Source organism: Fulmarus glacialis, unplaced genomic scaffold (assembly GCF_000690835.1).
Source record: "Fulmarus glacialis isolate BGI_N327 unplaced genomic scaffold, ASM69083v1 scaffold43520, whole genome shotgun sequence".
Taxonomy (NCBI): domain Eukaryota; kingdom Metazoa; phylum Chordata; class Aves; order Procellariiformes; family Procellariidae; genus Fulmarus; species Fulmarus glacialis.
The window spans coordinates 29,908-47,977 of NW_009186638.1; the positions used below are offsets into that span (position 1 = coordinate 29,908).

At 35.1% G+C, this 18,070-nt stretch overlaps 1 protein-coding gene across 1 annotated transcript in view; it reads right to left on the minus strand.

The window, feature by feature from the left end:
* The window catches only part of LOC104072682 (cingulin-like protein 1), a 23,294-nt gene extending 6,629 nt beyond the window's left edge, over positions 1–16,665 (minus strand). The window contains exons 1-7 of the mRNA XM_009572217.1: positions 16,615–16,665; positions 15,668–15,874; positions 15,251–15,355; positions 8,597–8,749; positions 7,763–7,933; positions 5,100–5,261; positions 4,180–4,269 (exon numbers count right to left, since the gene is read on the minus strand). Coding sequence (XP_009570512.1) covers positions 4,180–4,269; positions 5,100–5,261; positions 7,763–7,933; positions 8,597–8,749; positions 15,251–15,355; positions 15,668–15,874; positions 16,615–16,665 — 939 coding nt within the window. The remainder of the gene's footprint in view (positions 1–4,179; positions 4,270–5,099; positions 5,262–7,762; positions 7,934–8,596; positions 8,750–15,250; positions 15,356–15,667; positions 15,875–16,614) is intronic.
* Positions 16,666–18,070: the final 1,405 nt, after the last annotated feature.

Here is an 18,070-nt window from a genome sequence, read left to right on the forward strand (position 1 = left end):
AAAACTAAGGTCATAACAGTTACTGAACTACAAATGTTAGCATGTGGCTGCGGTCTCAACAGCTGGGTAATTTCCTAAAAGCTCTCTTGCATAGAAGCCTAATAATAATAATGTTTTATACATTAGATAGTAAAATATTATGTTATATACCGTTATTTTATATATAAAAACTAGAATCACTCAAATATACAATAGCTGCATTTATTTACGAAATACATGAAAAAAAGTTATAATGTGAGGGATTACATAGAATTTATTCCGCTGTAATTGCTTTAGCCATGAAGACAGACATAGAAAAAATAAAGCAAAATTTGTAGTAAAATGAATGACTAATTAAAAATGCAACTGTTAACTGAAGAAAGGGTTTTTGTTTTATGTAGGAACTTGCTTAATGGACCACTCTAAAGTTCTACTGTGCTCTTACTGTGCTCAAAGGCTGTGACAAATTTGTGCAACTTTCCCAAGATCTCACATTAAGGAATTATTTAGAGGACAGTCATTTTATTTCCAAGATGACTGCTACTGTTGTTGGACACCTCATGGTAAAAGCAACCTCACAGAAAAACAGTGGGAGAGAGAAAAAGTACTATATCTGATTAGGATCAGAAAGCTACGTGCAAATATATACAAGAGCTTGTAAAAAGAGAAGGGCAGCAGGACACAATTCTTGCTGGGGGAGGTGGAAACTATTTTCACTTATCTCCTTGCACTTCTCATTAGTGAACACATCATTAACATGCACAAAGGAAAAAAAGCAGTCGTCTGCCAAAACGTGCTCAAACTTTTCACTTATTTCACAGCAGTTGAGATAGGCTCTGGGTATGTACCATGCGGAGCTTTGTGCTTCACATTCTATCTTTCCTATTTCTAATAGATTTTAATTATGTTAAAAGAAGAAACTATTTCTGCAGCTTAAGGCAACAGTTATCACAGCTGGATTCGAAGAATGCTAACACCAAAGAATTGAGAAAAGCAATAGTATCAGATTTTACAAAGCTTTATTAGACAAAACAGCATTTTGTGCCAGCTTTAGGATTAGAAGCAGCTGTTGAGTTCATTATTAGTGAAAGCAATTTGATTTCTAATAATATTTTAGATGCTATCGCCATTGTTTACCATCCTGCACTAGGTTCACAGCCTATGTTTCTTGTTAATACCTAAGTAGGGAAAAGAAAAATATATATGTGCCTATATACACAATTCTCAAGTATGTGACCAAAAAAACAATGTTTAACAAACAAACAAGCTAAAGCCAAACAAACCCCTTTCATCCTTCAGAGTTGAAAAGCAACCTTCATGTCCACATTTTCCTTTGTTTGCTTCCCACACCTGGTGCCAGCTAAAGAGCAGGTATACAGCTATCCATTGGGAACACTTTACCAAAATCAAGTGAATGATGCAGTCAATGCAATTTTATCTTTCTGTATTTATTCAAAAATTGTCATGGAAACTAACTAGTTCTTTTTTCACACTTACTGCAAACAACTCTGAAATCATTACACTCATGTTTGCATTTTCACAGAATACAAGAATTGATGAGGGTATCTTAAGTATTTTTCAATTATGTTTGCAAAAACAAAATGGCAAGAGGTACTACGTTTCACTTCTTTGTAGGAAAAAAACCATCATGTACTAAAATGCGCCCTGTCCCTGCTCACTTTAGACTCAAAGGGCAGCTGAGCGCTCTAGCTTTCTATGTGTGTGTGTTTGTTGACCATTTTGCTCTTTCCAGAGTTGCTAATACCTTATAATTTAAAAACTAATAGGATATGATCCACCTTTCCCCCAAATTTTTTTACTGTTTCCACTTTGTTGTGGTACTTCTCGAGAACGAGGTAGCAAAGATGAGAACAGTGTCTCATGCAGCCATTCCCAGATTCAAAAGGGTGTTTAAATTAAAAAAGGATAACATTTCATGGTAAATGAAATGCGAACTATCAGCCTTGCCAATGTTTATTCAAACATTTAGCTTTATGTAAAATAGAACCAGTTGTTCCAATTTGTTTTTACTAGAAATTTGAGTATTATAGTTCATTATCAGTATATTAAAATAACACATTTATAATAAAAAAAACATTTACAGAAATAAAGATATTACCAAAACAAATCCATTATAATTTCTTATGTCATTATAAATGCTTAGCAGACCCTGAAATTCTCTTCAGTAATTTGACTACTTAGTCATTCTGGCATAAAATCAAAACAAAGCAACCTTTGTAACTCATGTGTGAAATGAGAAACTCCAGACCTCAAAATAAACACGTCTTTTACCCATTATATAACATTTTGGTCACCCAACTGTATTTTAGGTTTCCATTCAGTTAGCAAATTAACTTGCTATAATACCCACTAGTGCAGCTATGACTAAGGTTCTTTTATCACAGGCTTACAACACAGGCATAGACTCTAGTATTAAAGACTTCCTAATTTAACAGTAGCATGACCCCACATTATTATGGGTCCTTTACATTCTATTTTACCCACTGCATCAGAACTGGTACAATATCAATGGAATAATAGCAAAAAGACTACATTGCAATCAAATAGAATCTCAATAACCTGAGTCACGACAAAGTAGCGACGGTGCCTTGGTGTTTCAAGGAAGCTGAAAGAAAGTTGAGCTCTAACTCACTTTAAAACTCTCCAGCTGTCTCAGTGGAATATACAATTTCATTGAAAAGACATAGAAACTAAGATTTTACTTTCTGTTCTCCCTCTGAAATTAAAGCTATTCAAAAGAATGTCAGCAATTTTTTTTTTCTGGAGAAAGAAAGAGAAATGAAAACAGAACAGACTATCATGGGTTGTACCTCAATGCAAATTGTCTCCTGGACTTCTAGGAAATTACTAATGAGGTATAGTACTTAATGTAAAGCTACAGCTGTAATGAGTTATGCATCAGTTTCACATCTTTCAGAATGTAAAACTAAGGCAAAGAATATTGCCTAGGCTGTGATATTCCAAGACAGCCACATCACCATACTCCTTTCCATGGACTAATCAAAAACTTGCATAATACCGACTACTCGACCATGGATGCTCTGGTTACTTTTTCAGTCATCAGGCCCTATTCTCTACTTTTCTGGTTTATTATAAATCTTTGTTACAGGACCTATAATTTCATACATCAGTTCTTTCAGAAGTCTTGAATAATATTATTAAGGTCTCTTTCTTCGGATCAATGACTTCTAATTCTCTTAGACTTGGTGACTTCCAGCTCAGTGGGTCTCATTTTCATTAGCCCACTCCACTTACCCCCACCTACACATTCACTGGCCTTACTGAAGACAGAGGCAAAATACTCATTTATTTGAGGAGGCATACCTGGATTACTTTCTATCTTGATTGATACCTCATCATACAGTTTCCACAACTTCTTTCTTCTACGTATACAGCCAAGAACTTTTTTGTTACTTGTTTGAATTACGATGATAGATCTCACTTAGCTTGGCAAATCTCACTTTATCTTTACATTTTCTGCCCCATGAGACACAACCTTGTTAATAAATCCTTCTTCCCCTCTTTCTGGGCTATCTACTCATGTAACACTTCTGAAACTAATGTCTGGTGGTTTTATGTAGAAAATGTTTTCCAACTGTCCTATCTTTGATATACCTTAATCGGTTTTTACACTTGCAACGAAAATAAAGCTTCCCCTCTGTTGAAACTGGCCAGCATCTTCAGCTCAGCTGACTTCACTAATTAATTCCACAATTTCCTAAGCTTCTCCTTCTTTGAAATCAAGACTCTATTATGCTGACCTACTTTTTAGTAAGATTAAAAAATTGTGATCTTTCAATTTAAGATACTTTCTACAACCAGGCTTTCTCCGATAGCCTCACCACCTAACAAAGCCTAAGATAGCATCATCTCTGCATGCATCAATGACTACTTGATGAAGCTCACTGCATCAAGAGTATCAGAGGATGATACTGGTCTTTACATGCAATCTGTATCAGTTTTCCAGTTAGGAAAACAGGAAAAAATTGGTCTGTGATGATGTGGAGGAGCATATTTAATCATGTTTGGGAACCTTGGTTTTTTGGATTTACATACTCTGCTTAAGTATAGTATATAAACCCTATGGCTAATTATTATTTAGTTAATCAATATTGCTTGTGATCCTAATAACACTTTTTCCTCATCATTATACAACAGTTGGAAAACTTGTTCAAGTACCTGTTCTCTGCATCTACTGATCCTCTCAGACAACAAATCCGAATTAGTCTTTTCTTCATCAAGCTCAAGTTCCAGGTGAGATAACTTGTCCTAAGTGGAACAAAGAAAAGTAATTTCAACATACTACTTTCGCATCCTCTTCAGATTGCTATCAGGGCATTCTTCCTTAAACTTCAAGGACTCAAACTGTCTGAAAGATTAGGCTTGAAAAGTGAAATGCCTCTGAAAACACGTACAGAATCTAGAAAAAGAGATGGCAGGTAGATAAGCCTTTAAAGCGAATTTGTTTGTCTGACAGAAGTAAAATAGAAGTTTCATTTCCTTTTTTAATCACTCCCACCAATTTCAAGAAAATAAGAGAAATTCTGTAATGTTTCTAGAGACTATTTTTAGAATGTCTAAGTTACATTATAAATTTGGAAGATAAATTTCTTTTCATATGAGTACAATGGTATAAAAGTGTTTGTTTATGAAAGTTAAATGGCAGCTTAGTTGAACTGAACAGTTAGGAAGCTAACCCTCTAACAACATAGTTAGAATAACGATGTTATTTAGGCCCCTGAAATGACCTGATATTAGATGCTAAATAGAACTTACACTTCTAAATACTTTTGAAGTTCTGAGTGATGGGCCTACAAATGAAAATAATAGTTTTGCCTGATAAACTCCAGAGAAAATTAATTAAAAAGAAAGTTAACTAAAATTATGAAAGAACAATTGCAATTTAGAACACATCATGCTACAATAGATATGCTAACAAATCACCTTTAGAATATACCAAAATAATTCCTGCAGTAGTACTAAATGGATTTTCAACAACATCAAGTTATTTTTTTTCTTCCCAGGCAGAATCCATGTGAAATACCAAAATTATTTTAATCAGTTCTAATAAGATACCAACCCTTAAAAATGTCTTTTACCTCCATTAGTTTGATTTGTCTTGCCCGATCGTCTTTTAAGTGGTTTTTGGCTTCCAGTTCATACTCCAAGCCTTTCACAGTCTGTTCTAGGAGCTGAGTTTTTGTTATTGCCTCATCCTGAGCTCTTTGGTGGTCCCTCAAGTTTTCTTCCATAAGACGCATCTGAAACAATAAGATTATGGTAATACACTTTATACTGTACTTTCTATAAATAGTGATGTCAGTAAAGGGGATTGACTACAAACATGACAGATCCGGAAGCATGACAGGAATTGCATTGAGTTACATGCTTTTCACAGTAATTTTTCTTTTATCCACAAGATGGCACCAAGAAAATAAACTTAGATTAAATATCAGCTCTAAAGAGATGCTTCACACTACAGGTTTTACAGTGACAATTATACAGAGTGGGTTATTTATTTATTTATTTATACCCAGTTACAGCAAGCCAAAATTTTCACAGTTTTCTAAATGGTCATATCTTTGGAACTTTTGCATTATTATTCGTTTCCTTTTCAGACTAGCAATACTTTAGCTTTTAAGTAATTATGTAGTTTATATGTCTGAGGCACTTCGATGACAGTATTTTACCAATTACATAATTGCTAACATATATATATATGTATAACTTTTAGCTATAGCAGGGCTATCTGCTGAGGACAAGTTTCCTATTCTAACAACAGTGTGTACTCAATAAAATTATCTAAAACCTTCATAGTACTTGAAAAAAAAAAAAGTAGTGAGAGGGGTTTTAGGCGAGTCTGTGATTGTTCCTTATACTTGTAACACATACATAATATATGACGAGGGTTTTTTTTCTTCAGCATACAGTCTTCCATATTCTTCCTCTGTTCAGTCAAGTGCTTATTTTAGCGATGAAGCTAAAATAATGTATTAGTGACTGTTTACAGAGTTTGCTACCTATTGCTAAGTCCTGACAACAAAACACTGGACATCTGCATGACTTGGTGAACAGCTAGTTAAGTGTAGAGATCTGTATATTAATAGCATTTCATATGCATTTAACATTTCAGAATCACATTGGATTGACAGCTTTCAAGGTTGGTATCTTTTATGTATCCACAGAGAACTTACAAGAGACGCAGCAATGAAGAACTCCCATACTGCCTTGCAAGACTGTTTCATAATTTTTTGGCTAGAACACGAAGACGATACTCGTGTGGCCATGATCATTACAATCCTTGGCTTTTGATGAGACTCTCAAAAAGAACGTTTTGTGCACTATGACACCTACCCAAGAGGATTTTCAGACAACAGACTCTTTCACGTTGAATGGAAGGACTATCTATTTGTACTTCTTGTTAAACACAAAAGAGGAAGAGATAAAACAGACTTTCAATTGTCCTGAATATTTAGTCTCTCTAGAAAGTCTGCTGTTTAACGTGCCTATCCTGTATTTTCGGATTTTGCTTCCTCTTTTGCAGCTAGTTTCCACACTACACTATTAAAGCCCTAGGATTGTAAATATTGCCTCATGGAGATGTAGAATTCCACAACCAGTAATATTTTGTCCTTTATATAGTGTTTGGATTATCTTTTTGTCAAATAGTGAAGGTTTCTTTCGTTCTGAAATTTTTTCTTTGTATTTGTTTTGTAGTTGTAATAGATAACAGAACAAGTATTTTTCATAACTACAGTGTGTATACATATTTACATACACACATATACATATTTTTTATTTAAGCTGTTTATTCTCATTTATTCAACTTAAGAGTCATGTTCTCAATATCCCAGTTTTGTCTTTCACATTTCATTATGAGCCTTCATCCCTTTACAAAGGCTCTCCCTCCCTGAATGGAATAAATATAGAAGGAAGACAGAATAATATATAGGAACTATACTTTCTTCTCTTGCTGTTCTTTTAAATTGAATTTAAAACAAGTTTGTTAAGGGGAGAGGGCAACATAAGAGAAGTTCTGAACTGGAAAAATCAAACTATTAAAATATTCTACACACAGAAAACATCTATGACCGGTGTATCCTCATAGCTATTCCAATTGCAAAACAAGTATATGCTGATCTTTAAAAGACTGGATTGCCTTTATGGCAAAATTTACATGCTAAGAGGCAGACACTTCAAGACTCTGGTTGATTCTTGGTCGCACAGACACTTCGTCATTTAAATCTGCAACTTGGCTCATACGACGGAAGAGGAGAATGTATGTCAACTCCTTTAGAGCCAGAATTTTGTTGTTGTTGTTGTTTTTTTCATTGGGTTGGTTGGTTTGGGGTTTTTTGTGGGTTTTTTTTCTGTTTGACTTTTTTTTTTGTTCCCCCCCCTCCCCCCCCCCAACTGCTGGGTTTTTTTTTCCTAATTCAAGAATATTTCCACATTCTCAATTCCTTCAGTAGCATGCATTAATAGAGCAGCAGATCATCAATGGAATCCTTGTCATATCACTTAAGATACATTCATTTGTCAAACACTGCATTTATCTATCATAAACAGAAACCCCATTTCCCTGGCAGAAGTAACACGATGATCATCATCATGAAGACTGAAACTCAAAAGCATGCTGATTGACATCAGTCTTTCATGATGAAGTACACGAAAGTGTGATAGCAAACATTCATTGTCTTGAAAACTGATCTAAATTCTAGGTCAAAGGTTAGAATTTGTCACTGAATTTATGAGTCATTACCTCATCTTGCATTCTCATGGCTGTCAGGCGTGATTTTTCTACCTCAAGGTTTTTCTCTTTTAATTGTCTCTGCACATCTGCAAGTTCCCTGCGATTTTTCTCCTTGTATTCATCAAGGTGGTTCTGAAGCTCCAGCGTTGATGTTCTTGAGACCTCTACCATTTCAGACATCTGGGAAAAAAGTACATATAATTTTCTTCCCAAAATAGTGCTACAAAAGAGTCTATCACGCTTAATACACCAGAAGTTTTTTTTCTCCAGCTTCGATATTCAGCTCAGTATTTTCAAATGGAAAATTTACCAAACATGTTCCCAAACAAATGAATTTCTATGCAAAAGTGTGAAAACAGAAAACAGTAAGGTTATTTTCTAATAGTAGGGGTGGGAAGACTATTCTCCTTTTGTCTGTCAGCAGTTCTTCCAGCTGACTGACATAATGAACTGCACAGTCACACTTCACTATATCAATATTAAGTTGTACGGCTTACACACAGATGGCAAAATAAGTCTAATGGAGTAGCGTTTTGAGAATCAGCTGTAAAACTCTGAAATACCGCTGTAGCATATATTAGAACTGATCTCAAATCTGGGATCTTGTTTAAACCACACAGAACTGTTTTACAAAAGTATTTTCAGATAGCGGTGTTCTAACCACTGTTCCAGCCCTAAAAGCTTTTATTGATAGTCACTATGTTAAAGAGACTAATAGTAAAGTTTGCATTTCACTTTCTTTTACACATTTAAAAAAAAAAAATTCTTTACAATTTGGCAGCTCATTTGCTTCTGTCTGTTAGATATTCAGATTCCTGCAGCCTCTTTGGGGTGAACTCATACCTCCTCCTGTAACTTTTCAACAGTCTTGTTCAGTTGCCATCGTTCATTCTCCATTTCATTCTTTATCTGCTTTAACTGTTCCTTCTGGTAAGTTTCATCTTTTAACTGCTGAGTTAACTGTTGCCGTTCCTGCGAAATACAACGGATGTTCTCCTGCAGTAGATTAAAAAAAATATATAATTAAATGTAGACCCTCTTTTCTAATGCCTTAAAGGAATGTTATATAACACACTCTGTGAAGCAGTAATACCACCAGCTGTTGTAACACTAAGACAAACTTAAATAAAAAAAAAAAAATTATGGAGTTACAGTTTGCTAGTCAGTGTAGGACAAACATTATTTTAGCGATGCAGTGCTTTATCCTTCCTATAAAAAACACTGTTGCAACATTCATACAACCAAGCGTAGACCCTTTTCATGATTCTGTTACATGCAAAGCATACATTCCTTGGCAGCTGCACACATGTCAGCAAATCCTACCTCCTGCACGAGGTTCAATATCCATTTCAGGTTTCACATTTTCCTATATGCTCCCTTTAATGCTCCCTTAAAAGTTTTCTCAACAACAACCTTTTTTCCTAGGTAAAACAAATAAAACAAAATACAAATCTGTTCCTATGATGAGTGAGAAATAACTAGTGGTGATTTTCTTTTCCCCGTTGCTGTGCTTCTACAGCACCCAGAAGCCCTAATCAAGATGATGTCTCATTGTGACAGATGCTGTGCAAACAGAACTTTGTGGCTCCTAGCAAAGAAATCCCCTTCCTGAAAGAACTTTTGCCATTAATGTTCAAACCAGACCTTCATTATCTGGATTGAATTTTGAATGAACTGCAGAGCTATGCCATATGCTCATCTACCAGGAGCTCCAAATGTGTCTGCTATTACATTCAGAATGTTTAAGAACTTACCACTCTCCAACTTCTAGATATCGTCCATCAGCAGAATAACTGACTGTCACTAGTTTGATCCAATACAAGAAAAGCAGGTGATCTTTCATCTGCATGTTGGGACTCTCACCTCTTCCTTCTCCCTCCATAATAAAATACCTTAACGGCCCTACTCTAAATAGACACCACAAGACTAAAAAAAAGGCTTGTCTTTATGAAGTCTGAGAGGCACCATTAAATTGATTAAAACCAGATTATGGACAGTTTAAATTGTTCCAACAGAAAAATGTAAATAATTAAAGTCACAATAAATTGTAAAAAGCACTCCAAAACATTGTTTTACATTTTAATATTGGAAATATAAAGTTTTGTTGAATATCTAATACCTATGATGCTTACTTTATTACACTTTAAAAAACTTCAAATGTGAAAACACAGTAGTATTTCTGTAGGCAATATAGATCAGAATCTCAAAAACCAATTGTTCTATTATAAGACAAAAGAAAACATCGTCAAATGTTAGAAGTTAGAGATTTCTTTAGATTCATTGTCTCGCTTACATTCCTGTATAACCTGTCAACAAAAGACATCTCTCATACAAACAGGAGTTATGGTGGATGCCTAAGAAGTGTATACATAACCCTAAAACATGCTGGGGGCTAATAGATGTTGTTTTGCAAAGCCTAATTCTACACCAGAATCAGTTTAGCTGACACCAAAGGATTTTAAGAACCTTGAAAAGGTTCAACTTTAGCACTTTAGTTCTAAAAGCTGCTGAAGTCTTGGGACCCTGCTAATGTGCCATATTTGAACAGGTTATAAAAACCTCATGTGCGCCCCCCTCCACCAGCTTTTCACAGATCATTTAACTTTATTGTTTGTTTACACCTCCTTGAGAAACAAACTGCACAGACACAGATCAGTGAAATATGCTGTGGCAGAATAATGGTGCCAGCAGGATGCTGTTCTGCATTTCCAGTGTGCTGAAAAGGGAAGTAAACATCAGAGCAAATCTGGTCACTCTCTTTACTTCAGAGTTATCAACAACAAAAAACCCCCAAAAAACAACCAACCAAAAAAATCAATCGCTAATATGAGAAGAAATTTCATCTACTACCTGGGGCTATTGCCAAAGTAGTAATAGGTAAGAATAATTACAATATTTAAAGAAAATAATAAATGGGGGGCTTGATGCAAGCAGTGGATCACCTCAATTTTCATCAGGTCATGCTAACTTTTGCCTGATTTTCAGGCATGTAGCAGACTGAGACACCCAAGATTGAAATTTAGCTTTTTCTCCTTTGAGTTATATTCTGGCATCCTGAAAAGAAAAAAATCTGTACTTTTCATGTATTGCATCTCCCCATTTTCATCAACGTATTTTCACTGCTTGTTACTAAGAAGTATAAAACAAATATTAAGTACACTACTAAAAATCAGAGTGTTGTGAAATTGTAATTACAATTATTTTAATAGAAAACACAATTCCTAGATAACTGACCTGTTCCAAGGAGAAATTTCAGTTTTGCTGAGTTTGTTTTTAGTTAATTCAATAAACTGACAGCGGCAATGCTGCTTCAGAGTATTATGGGAACTGAAGTTCAGTTGCTTCATGCTCTCATTCCCCCACGTCTATTAAAATCTCTCACGCCCATGTCCCTCTTGTGATGCATCAGTATCTGTTGAGCCATCTGATGTGCCATAAGAATCATAGGACTAAGCATTTCCTGGACCCAGTAAAGATTCTACCACTTTCCAGCCTCCCCTTCTGGTAGATCACATTTATTAGTGACAGGAGAAAGCAAAAGCTTCTCTGGGTACATATAAAGTACAAGATTGAAAAAAAATTTACACCAGTGTTTTTTCTTACAAAATCAACAAGTTTTTAGCGCACGATCAAATGTTTCATATGCACAGCCATTCTCTTTGGAAAAGTGTATCATAACTGATCGTTCTCTGGGCTTGATGAATTCTACTTGGCTGGAAAAGGTGGTTTTCTTACCGCACCATTCTGCATAATCTTCTCAAAATCTATTTAATAGGTGTCCATATTATGATCTGTATTATTTAGCTAGTAACTATGCCATAGAATAATTTATTCTTCAAGTAGTGAAATTACCACTAAAGCATAATAAAGTCCTGTTGTTTTGCTAAAATGTAGCCAGCAGAAAACTTGATAACATAGGTATAGGGTAAAAATATTCCTCATGAAAACTGAGCATTGCAACAGAAATGATCTTTGTTTTACTAAAAACCCTGCATTACAACATATACTGCTTCATTCTTGTAATATTATTCAGGGGAAATATGTAGCTTCCCATCAACATCATTTTCCTTGGGCAACACAAATTAGGATATGGTATTTCCCTTTTCTAGATTAGCTGATAAAAGAGAAAAATACTGATAAAAATTAGCATGCCTAGCTTAACATTAATATTTGAGATAGACTAATACGTCATGCTAGAAACAACTGAACTTCCATTTATATCAGTTTGATTAACTCAAGTATTAAAAAACAAGATGCAATGACATGTTGCTACTGACTATCCAAATGCTGCAATTTCCTCAGTGTCTAGCCCTTCAATACACTACACTGAATTTCAGTATTTGAAATTTGGGATGTCCTATAGGACAGCTTCAATAGTCAACTCGAGTCTAACCTCTCCCCTTCACTAACAAAAATCGTGGACTACTTTTGACTGGAATTGGCTGGCCTGTCAGTTACAGTGTAACCACAAGTCAAATAAACAGTTTGTCAGTTGCCAATTTAAAGCCAATCTGTAGCAGCAATTAATTACTTTGTGAAGAAGCTTAAGTGTTATCTCAGCACAAGTGAGGCTAACTCTACAGCGGTATTTCCCAATTTCAGGTTGGTGGACAGACAGTGGTCCAGAAGGCAGGAGCCATAAAATAACAACAGAACACACTCACATTTCCACATATCCAGAGAAGGAAAGAAAACAAAACAGGGGAAAACAAAAGTAGTAATTTGTTTTCATAGTAACCTATAAGATTATTGCTATACTTCCTTATTTTTCCAAACAATAGTATTTGAACGATCTCTTTACAAAATTAATAATCTCTTTTAACTGATAACTGAAAATTAAGAATATATTTCAACTTACAGTGCTCTGCAACACTAATTCTATGTGCCTACCATTATTTACCACAATAAAAAGACAAGTTTCATATTCTTCCACCCATGGAAAGGATCCTGTATTCTGATTGTTTAATTTAACAAGCATAGAATACTTGGCACTGCCATTCATAATGTTGGTATACTTAATATTTTTTTAATATATTGCAGTACCATATATGCTATGGTTCAGGTACATAATAATCATATTAAATTATTTCCTTTCACAAGAGAGTTCTCAAGAAAGTTCCAAAAGTCTTATCAATATTGCAAAAATGTTAAGATATATTTCATTTCTTGAAACAGTAGACTACATAGAGGAGGCTACCCTAAACCAGAGGTTATAACACAGCACGAGACACTGCAAAAAATACTATTTGCCTGACCATCCATAAAGAAAATTTCAATATATACTGAGGTTGATTTTAGACAAAAGCATTAAAACAAATTGTCTATAATAATTAAGTGTATTCCAGCTTTAACTTTTCTGAGTAGAAATTTGGGATGGAGGAGGAATAGACTTGGCTATGTTTACAGTAACTGTTACAATTCTATTCATATTGTCATTGTCTTTCTTATGCTAGTCCACCATTAAAAGTCATTTATATTACGTAAAAAGCAAGATGGGCCAGTCAGGAATTAAGTTTCCACTGTGATAAGCATTATTTCTGTGCCAAAGTTTGTCGTGTAAATTGTCAAAGGTAACGCAAGGCCAAAACAGCCTACTGCACAACATTGTTCATTAAAACAAGCAAAAATCTAAAGACAGAAAAGCTGAATTCTTCTAAACAAAAGGGACTGCTGATTACATCTTGAAGTCTGTTAGTGCTTGTATCTGGACAAGAAGAGTGTAGAGTCAGAAAGAGGTTTAAACTTAGTGTGCCAGAAATTAGACATAAGTTGTGAATAAAATGACAAGACAGACTCTTCTATCTGTCACCTTCCCTAGATTAATTTGGAGACCCAGCCTGGAGGCAGCATTACTTGGCATGATGCCCTGAACGATGCATAAACAGAAAAGAAAGAACACACTTTTCAAGTATCTTGACCCAAAGCTAATCGAGATGCAGGAGATTTATATGGTGCATTTATTCATGTTGTGCAGGAAGGTCAAGCCAGACAGTGATAGAAGGGAGTTCTTAGAGAACAGTGCTAAATGCAAGCCAATGATGAGCAATGAGCCAGCTATTGTGACTGTGCAGACTATCAGCAATACATACAAACAAATCTGGAGAATCCGTGAGGTAGAACAGATAAACAGATATAAAAAGGAAAAAAAAAACAACCGACCAAAAGCCTCAGATGGAACACTTATTGATCTAGATACAAGGAACATCAGCTTAAAAACATCATTTTGCAGAAACAAAACTTCCTTACCATTACTGTTAAAATCTTATTCTTGAAGCACATTCCATTTTAAAGACATAGTAGTATTTCTTGTTGTTGTTATTTTTTTCTTTTTACCAGAATTAACTGAACCATGAGAACATGCTGGTTAACACAATCTTCCCTTGGTTTATAATCCACTTATAGACAAGTTTCATTTTCAGATTTTCAGAACAGTAACGTAAAATTTGTGCTGAAGACAACAAGGGAAAACATCTGTTCAATTAAAAAAGGGTTGCTAGCAATGTATATGTACCTCACTTTTGAGTCTGACTTGTTTGATAGAATCACTTAAAAACTTTGCTTCTAGAAGCAAAACTAAGAGAATCTAAACTATCTGATACTGTAGAAATAGATGCTTCTTCGGTACATGTAAAAGGTCAATTACAAAGAGGAAAGATTAGGTTTGCAACTTTTTCAGATACAGAATGTGATGTCCATAAGAAGAGTTTTAAGATTTATACACATTCATCTCCTTACTAAACAGATCTGTATTTTCATTCCATCTGAATCATTCTGTATTTACTCGTACGTAATATTGCCAACATCCCTCTCCACTGCTCTTAAGTAGATGCATTCTCCACATGTTTAATTTCTGGGCTAATGTGGGAGAAAGCATATCCTTTCCTGGATACTGAATAGAGTAAGGAGCAAGGTGGAAAGAGGACTTCATACAGAGTTTAAGAGGCTGCAAGTCCTAGTGGTATGTGTTAAATTTCTCTGGTTTTGTGATGAAATATACCAGTTCCATGCAACATTTGCAAATAAGACAGTTTGTAAAAAATAAAAAGAGAAGCCAATTTCCTGATATTTGTCTACCACCAATATTTTTATTTATATCCAAGTACAGCTTTTTATTCTTTTAATGTAAATACCTACACACAACCGGAGTTGAACGATCAGTCAAAATAATAAAACAGATTTATAAAACCTTAGACAGGCAGTTTATTTTGCGATTCATCTCCCTGAAATTTTGCTAGATCGATGGAAGTAAAACAAACAAACAAACAAAACACAAAACAAAACAAACAAACGAAAACCAAAATACTTTCGCAAGAAAACAATTTTGATTAGATGATGCTATGCTTTCAGGAAACATTTGAATATTGCAGTGAGGTCTGGACTTTAAAACAAAGCGTACTTCAACAAGAATGAGATGTTATTCTGCAGAAAGCAATAGTGACTCAGGTAAACAAACAGGAAATTTAAAATTTAAATATTCCAATTTGCTCTTGTTCTTACCTGCATATCTTCTAGTTGGCTTTCCAAAGACCCTTTTAACACCACCAATTCTTTTGCCTCCTTTTCAGCATGTTTCAAAGCTGCTTCTAATTGTTGCTTCTCTTCCTGCAATGATACAATTTGATACATTTAGAAATAGTGGCAAGGTCTTAAATCTGACAAGTAAACTGAACTACAAAGTATGTTCCCTCTGGCCTATCACTGATCGCACTAGTTCCAAGCTGTAACTTGCTTTTACACTGCTTTTCACTGGCGAAATCTTTCCTATACATGTCAGCAAACTTCTTCATCGTACTTCTTGAAAACCTGCTTGTTTTACTTAGCCTTCCCAATGACATTGCCCATCCTTCTCTTTGTCAATTTTTGTTTTATAATGTATCCTTTGCAAACAGGAAGGGCCTTGTTTTCTTAACTTACCTCATATCTCTCTATTTTTTCCTTCACTGAATTTTCTTCTCCTTTCATGTTATCAATTTGTTTGTGCAACTCTTCAATTTTACTCTCTAGCTCATCAACTGTTCTCTTCAACTGTTCATTTTCTTCAGTCAGCTCTTTGACTTGATTTTCTATGCTATTTCGCACCTCTTGTGCAGCGTTTCTTTCACTGGCAAGGACAGCAGCACTCTAGTGAAAACAAATTACGTCATGTTTAAAAAAAAAAAATTGATGCTGTTTTCCAACAAAAGTTTCATATGGCACCACAGCAAATATAGCTAGGATATAACATTAAAATGTCAATAAAGAATTTAACTTATAGTCTGCATGCATTACAAACATATATTTTATTCTTCATATTACTGTGGAGCATTTTTTTTCTCAGGCATACCTATGTGCTAAAGTAACATAAAACACCTGAACAGTCTCATGCCTGCCATCACATATTTTCACCTTAACATCTTATTCTTTATTGCCCTAAATATTTTCATTACCAAATCCCATTGTTAGGTAATTCCAAGTAATCTAAAAACCTTACAGATATCAAAAGTCATATGGACCTTTAAGGAAGAACATATTGATGAAGAGTGTCTTCCATAGCAACACAAAATTTAGGCAGTCTCACCCCGCTGCTTATTCCAAGCACTAACATACAACACTCTACATCCATGCAACTATTTGTGGGGCCGCAGAGTAAAACAACTTAGAGAACAGGATCAACTGTAATGTATACACACATAAATATAAAGAGATAAATATAAAGAGATCTTGACACTAAAAAAAAAAAAAAAAAAAAAAGGGCGGGTGGGTGGAGGTGTTACTGGAAAAAAGCCCCAGTCCATTTCAAAACATGGTCCCACAAAGTGCTGTGTCAGCAAAGAAGAGCAGACGGTGAGCAGGCACGAACAAGCAATAGAGACTGGAAGTACCTTCCAGTGGTATTGGTGCAGCTCTACCCGCATATCATACAGTCCACACATGGGGCTATACTTATTCAGTAGAAGTTCTGCTTGATTGTCAGTTACTGCTTGAGGATGGAAGGAGTTCAGCTACTTGTATTCAAGAAGATACACTTTGTATTTTTTCAGAAACTCAAATCAATATACGGCACAAAGACAAATTATAATAAACTCATCACAATTTATCACATGTAGTGATAGATTTTTTTTTTTTTTGGCAGGGTAACTGGCTGCAGCATGTAACTTTTCAGAGCTAATCATCACCTTAGTCTCACCACTTACTCTCTCTAAAACACCCTATCATTTATTGTGGAAACCATGAGTAGAAGTACGTATCTATATTGTTATGCTATCTATACTGTTATACTATTACACAGACCAGGTATGTATTTGTAAACATTTAATTCTGTGGAGTAAAGAGCTGGAAGGATTTAATCTTTGCTCTTCATTGACTTGTCAGTCAGAATCCCCTCCAAAGAACATAATCCGAGATACAATTTGTAGTTCTTGCTCTTGGGCATTCAGGGTCTGATAGAAAGCAATACTCTGTACAAAGATCTGGTTCTCATGTATAGGCTCACTGCCTTCTACATTAAGACCTTAAACAATAGTAAGAACACCAGAACAGATGTATGAGTCTAGACCAGTATTCTCCCCAGTGGCCACAGATTATGTTTATGGACAAAAAGAGGAAGAACAACTACAGGGCAAGCCTTTCCCCATTACACACTCCCAGCTCTCACTGTTTTTCCTCCGTGAATGTATCATCCATTAACTTCTCTAATCCTTTTTGAATCCATTTATACCTTTGGCCTCTACATTACCTGGTGACAACAGGTAATTACACATTAATTACTGAAGCATAACATTTTTGCATGCGAAATTGTGTTCATCTGGCTGAAAACAGAAGAAATCCCACAGAGTAGTTTGGTAAGAAACTATTTTGTAAAGTATTTCATGAAAGCCTGAAAATCACTTCAGCTATGCCATTTTTGATTGTAGCTCCCAATTTTCCCCTCCCCACCCCCAAAATGAATAAGCAAAGCTATATAAAAGGGTGTTTACAAAGTGCGCCCTCACTAGACTTTCTAGCAAGCAACAGCTTTAAAATCATGCAAATTAGTTTGATAAAGCAGTAACTCAGAAAACACTCAGACTGTCTACAGGGTCAATGAACTTATTATACAAAAACTGGCAGCGTAAGTAGGCTGACAAGTTCTGGTCTTTTGAAAATACTGAAAAAACTTGTTCTTCTAAGTACACAACTAGTTAGAAGCTCTGAAATAAATCTCTGTCAATGCTTTAAGTTCTCACATACTGAAATTTCCATAGCATTTATATATTCCTTTAATTTTTGCTTTTAACATAGAGCAAAGTTTTACTAATTAGCAAGCACTCCACCAGTGGCTCCTTTTTGTCTCATTTC